We start from the raw sequence: 6,000 nt of genomic DNA, 5'->3' as shown, positions 1-6,000 counted from the left end.
GGGATGCGGGGTCAAATCCCTATGCCAACGATGGCAGTTTAGACAAAAACTGTTCAATGTAAAACAAAAATAGAATCTGTAAAGCAGCGAGTGGAAACCAGGATGAGTAACCTATTCCATCACCTGGAGCAATGTTTTCTCCTCCAGCCCGATGATTTATTAATGATTACACGTAAATTAAACAGGAGAAGGTGCAGGAGCACACCCTAAGCCAGAAAAGTCTGTTTGGTGAGGTAGCTGGTGCAGGTGACATCTGCTCGGGCACGTGAAAGAATTAAACCAGCCTTCCCATCTGCTGGCGTGTGATCTCAGAGATCGTGGTGGTGTATGTTGTTATAAGAACAAGAAGACAAGCCTTTTGCCCACATTTTGCAGGAAGATGGCCACTACTACATTTTGCTTGCTTTCCCAAGTGAGGTCGTAGTGTGGGACACACAGGTACGAGTTGCTGCACATTGCTCCTGCATGAGCAAGAAAGCCAGCCCAGGGTATTCCTACTCTTTCCCTTCCACATACTAACGGCTGTCGTTAAAGTTGTGCTCTAGTTATTGGACCATCCCCCAGCCCCAGTCACTGACATAATCCATGTAAAATAATAATAATATTAATTACCCTTCCAAAAGAAGGCATGGGTATGGTTGGCCAGGGTTAGGTTAGGCTGGGCTTACGACCAGAGTTTGTGTCCATTTAACCATGTAAATCTTCTGCTTTCTACATGTTTGCGCCAAGAACATGTAAACATGTATAAAAATTTTACCTGCCACCTGACTTCTGGTGCCTAAAAGACTTGCCATGCACCGTATGGAAAGTGTAAACCAGACCTGGAATAAATTTCAAGTCTTCCTAGTTCCAGTCAACTACAAGACCTCCTGCCTTCACAAAAGCTTTATTGTATTACTTTCTCCCCAAAATTTCTTGGTCATATTTGCTTGAGAAAAGCATTCATCAGAGAAAGGACATGTGGATCATTGTATCATGTTATTACATGTGGCAAATTAACTTGTCACATGTTGGAGAAAGGAAAATCTGGGTTTTATGGCTCTTGCCTGAAACCAGAACAAACTCACGTAATGTCCTTGTACAGACTGATACTCTCTTGGCTGAGACCCCCTCATGTGATGCCACCTGCATTTTTTGGTCTTAATTGCAACACTTCGTCGTCGTCGTTGTTGTTATTTGCACTTATTTGCTTTTGAGTATGCTGAATTTCCCTTGTGTGTTTTCTTTTTACAGACTTCTGCAGTGCTTCTGAAGCCAACTTAACGGAGACTGTTCTACTGAAAGCTTTCTCAAATCATTCTTGAAATACGATGCATAATCTCTTGAGATTAACTCAATGGCAAAATTAAAATGTAAGTTTAATTTGGCACCTTCCACTTAACTGATTCCTGGTATATAAAAAATGCTTCAGTTAAGTACTTAAGATGACATTTAATTGGTCCTGAGCATCGTACTACTCTCTGTAAAATCTCTGTACTCTTTAAAAACTTTAATCACCGTCTTTCAGGCAGGGCTAGACTTCTTAGGTGCATAAAAGCTTTAAAGGGGGGCTGACTTAGAAATTTGTTCCCAACTACACAGATGTCCTCAGTGCTTCTTAGTACCTCTTGATAAGTAAAGGGATTGTTAGTGGGAAAGAGTTTTGAAAAAACTATTAGAGACAGTTGTTACTGTTGTTTTTTTTAGCTCTAATTAAATGAGGGCAGGAAAGCACCAGTAAATAAGCAGCTGGAGGAAATAAGGAATTATCCTTGCTTCTGAGGAGACCTTTTTTAAAATGTGCAAGCAGGTTAGCAGGCTCTTTTGCTGCTTTCTGCTTATGTTGCACAGTTATAGCTCGCTAGGCTGAAACTGAAGTACCAGACAAAGAAGTGGAAAGTTATCCAAAATTGCTCGCTTGTTTAAAAGTAATATATACATTATTGTTAGTCATTCCATGGCATTAGATCTTATAGCTGCAGTTCAGTAAAGTGTTCTTGTATGTGCACGTTCTCTCTCTTGCTTTTTTTGGCAGTGCTGTTCCTTTCTAACAGTATTTTAGTGCTTCGAATTGACGGCAAGCTATATTTTATCCACATAATGTTTAATAAGGCAAAATGTGATTATTTGAATTAATTAGCGTGTAAGAACTGTGTGTGTAATGCACTTCTGATATTCACCTGTAAATGCATGCTTATATCTATTGGTTTATAAATATTTGAGGGATATTTATGCAAATTTGATATACTAGCAATGTAAGGCATTATAGATCATTTGCAAGAGTGTTGTAGTGTGAATTCACATTTAAGCGGTGAGTGGTGTTCATTAAAGGCCTGTGCTGTGTGTTTGGATGGCAGTATTTTTTCTTTTAAGGCTTAGCTATTAAATCCATTGTAAAATACTGCAGAGTTGTATCTCAGCCTTTTTAAGTGATCGCTTGACTCCAGTGACTGGTATGGAAGCTGTAGTCAAAATATGTCTATTTAAAACAGATGTAGTCATTAGCAGGCCCTCTGAACTGTACTTTCCAGCTTCTTCAAAGTCAGACTGTCTCCTAAGCAGGTTATGAGATAGATGATTATCACTGCTTCCCCATGTGTCAAGTGTAGCCACACTGCTGCAGTGGCATGGGGCTAGAGCAGTAGAAATGGAGCTCAGTGCTTACTTAACAGGTAGGTTTGCTGCTGTCCATGCTCCTCATTCTGTCTCACTGATGCTATTTTTTAAAAAAAAAGCTAAAAATAAATATTAGTACTGACTTATCAATGGGCACTGTAAGGAATTTTACTCCCCTGAGTGCTGCCCAGTGTTAGCTCTGTTTGGGTGTTTGTTGCCTTGTGTTGTAATGCTATGGAGAGCTACAGAGAAGGTCCTCCAGGCTACTGCGATCCCCGAGAAGCTGCATGTCAGTGCCTAGGGTGAATTTAACCACAGTTAAATTCAGAGGAGTAAGCTGTAATGGTTTGCTATGAGAGAGAGAAATAGCAGAGCCTAGCAAGGCCTTGCCAGTAACAGAAAAGAAACAAGATTGTTTTCCAGACTGCCCTAACCATGACCTTAAGATAGGGATTTCTGACTGACCCTGAGCCATGAAGCATTAAAAACGCAACAAATGATCCACTGGGCTCTCACTTATTGACCTCCCTGTGAGTCAAGAAGCTTTTCTAGCTCTCACTGAGAGAACGATATAATTTCTGTAGTTATCTTTGTAGCTTCGAGACTGAGTTTCTCACCTGCTTAAAGTGAACTGTGGCAACTGCTACCATTTTACTCCAGTTATTTTCTTGTTTTAGGATAGCAGTTTTTACACTTACTGGTCCTGAATGGTCTGTCTGCCTGGTTTCAGTAGTCTTTTCCTGATTTGTCGAGGTAATTAGTCATTTTGTTAAGCTATCCAATGTACAACCCTTCTTTAGGACTAGGGGAGTTGCCACCATTGCGTGCAGTGAAAAAAGGGGAAATATTTCATGGGGACTCTGTGGTCCACAAGCTCAAGATCATCCGGTCTCTTCGTTGTGGCCCTGTAAATGCAATGTATTTTTTTGCCGTTCTTCCCAACCTCTTTTTTTTTTTTTTTTTAAAAAAAAAAAAAACGTTGCAATCACACCCTGGATTCTCCTAAATGAAAGCAGATCATCTTTTACTCCTCAGAAACCTCCAGAACCCAGCTGCAGTCATAAAGCTGCTATCAAATGGAAGCTGGCTGCAGTTCAGAATTCGGGCCAGTATTTTTTAACAGCATGAAATTCGGTTCTAGGCCTTCTGGAAGGATTCTGTATATGAAATGTTGAACTGGAGTAGAATCAAAACTGAAGTCCCCTGTATAAAAAAACAGGTGGGGAGGGGGAGGGAAGGTTGTCCGTGTTTGAAAAGGGAGATGTATCTCATATGTACTATAGATAATATCTGATAACATCAGTTTGGAATAAGGTATGTTTTTCTTTCCTGTTGGCTTATGTTAACAAATGCTTTATAATGTCATGACCTCTTTTGTCTGAGCTGGCATTTAGTGGAATATATCAGCTATATTAATCTAATCAATATGATCAGAAAATTATTATTTTTTTAACGTTAGGAATTAAAACACAAACTCTGCGCACTCTGTACAGACCTGTCCTACATTCATGTTGCCAGTGGTGGCTTTTTGTTTGCATTGCAGCAATCAAAGAGTAAATGCAAGGCAAGATCCAAGATAGGAAGGCAAATTGTTTTTGCAAACATGGCAGAGAAAGTGTCTGGAATCAAATGCCAATATTAATGCATGACATCTGCTCTCTGCTCCAGTTCTGAGTAAAGTAATCCAGTCCTAATTACACACTGCTGTGCCCTCTACCAGCTAAGGAGAATGGTGCAGCCATTCTTAGTACCGGTATATAAATTTCTTTCTGGATCTGATAGATACATTAGATGCAGGGCAGGCTTTTCATTTTTTGGCTGTCAGCTGCTTTGGGTAGCACAAAGAGAGGGGAGGGGAAAGGTTGCAGCAGGAAAAGAGCAGAATCTTCCAAAAAGGACTCTGCTCCTAGAATATTTTTTTTCTTAGAGAACTTTCCCTGCAGACCTCAATCAATATTACTCTCATCTGAGTGCACGTATTATTCATTAAGAAACATTGGCAAGATGTGTACTATAGTGTATGCCTTCATTAGAGCCTCCACCTGCCTACTTTTATCAGAAGATCTCCAGTAGCTTTCACCTGTGTTGAATTTGTTTCTGTCTTTGGAGAAATTGTGTAATTCCCCAGGATAGATTTCTTTATTTCTTCCTTTAAAAAATAAAAATTAAAAAAAAAAAAAGTAAAATAGTGCTCTATGGTTTGTGGGTGTGTTTTCTCCTCTTGCTCTTTAATGGATCAAGAAGATTATTACCCTTAGCTTCAGACCAAACTGGACACTGATGAAAGCATGTGCGAAGCACGGTCCGGTGCAACAGTCCCTCCTCTGGCTGTGGGATATGGGAATAACTGGAATTCCTCGGCTGAGTGTTCAACAGTCATGCGGTGTCCTTTGTGTGCACCTACCGCTACTGAGCAAGTAACTCTTTTCCTATGGAATCAACCTTTTTTAATTGGTATGTTGTTGGAATGACGTTATGAAGATCTGGTAAGTGTCACCACGCCAAGTAGACACAGAAGGAGTCACAGAACAAGGGGGACATTGGCAGCGTCTTAGAATGTCGCCACGAAGCAACGTAAGCCTGACATTGCATTATATCTTGCATTAGATCTTTTCAGTTAATGGCTTTCCACCTCTGACTACTGTGTTAATTTTGCCTAGTCTCTTCAGTAGCAAGTCAATGAGGAAAAAAATGTATCAGTAACTGGAACCTCGCGTGCTGCTGCAGTATAAGGAAGAACCAAAAGCAACAGATTCGGAAGCAGCCAGCTCCATGGCTCTGCCTCTGTTCACCCATCTCACATTTGATTAGTCTCTGCTTGACATCAGGCTGGGAGCAATAAGCTCTGATCACAACAGTGGATGTGGCAACAAGCCCGTGAGCTCCATGTGTCACTCCAGAACCAGATGCTGTCTCACTGGATTCCTCCATAAAACAACTGAGGCAAATGTGTGCATACTGGATTTGTCTTTCAGGTGTACCTACCACACCCTCTGAGGTGAGGAGTAAAAGACAGGGCTATATACAAGAAAATATTGCAGTAGCAATGAACTTTAAAGTAGAGAACGACATTCTTCAGTTAAGATTATCAGTCCCGATGGAAGTGAGAGACATTATACAAGCACCATCACTGTAATACACAGGTAAGGTTTGGTAGGTCTTTCTTTTTTTTTTTTTTTGGTGTGTGTGTTTTTTTTTTGTTTTTTTTTTTTTTGTTTGTTTTTTTTTTTTTTTAGGATCTCTTTTCATGTACATTAAAGACTCTGGAAACTGCTCAGAGACTACTGTGTGAAGAGGTGGCAGAGCCAAAGTCCATGTGTGGAGTTGCTCAGAGAGGTTGGGCTAAAGGTACAATACTGAACTCCTGCTTGACTTGAGAATGAATTGAAATTTTACATCACCATC

The 6,000-nt window shown here is 40.3% G+C and overlaps 1 protein-coding gene across 1 annotated transcript in view; it reads left to right on the top strand.

Moving 5' to 3' along the window:
• The window catches only part of LMO1 (LIM domain only 1), a 79,068-nt gene that overhangs the window by 12,587 nt on the left and 60,481 nt on the right, over positions 1 to 6,000 (top strand). Inside the window, exon 4 of the mRNA XM_072039346.1 lies at positions 1,234 to 1,352. Within this exon, the coding sequence (XP_071895447.1) occupies positions 1,337 to 1,352 (16 nt within the window). The 5' untranslated portion in view covers positions 1,234 to 1,336. The remainder of the gene's footprint in view (positions 1 to 1,233; positions 1,353 to 6,000) is intronic.

This window comes from Anas platyrhynchos, chromosome 5 (assembly GCF_047663525.1).
Source record: "Anas platyrhynchos isolate ZD024472 breed Pekin duck chromosome 5, IASCAAS_PekinDuck_T2T, whole genome shotgun sequence".
In the NCBI taxonomy this organism is placed as follows: Eukaryota; Metazoa; Chordata; class Aves; order Anseriformes; family Anatidae; genus Anas; species Anas platyrhynchos.
The sequence above is the reverse complement of the archived record's forward strand: the minus strand, read 5'-3'. Positions and strand labels throughout refer to the sequence as shown.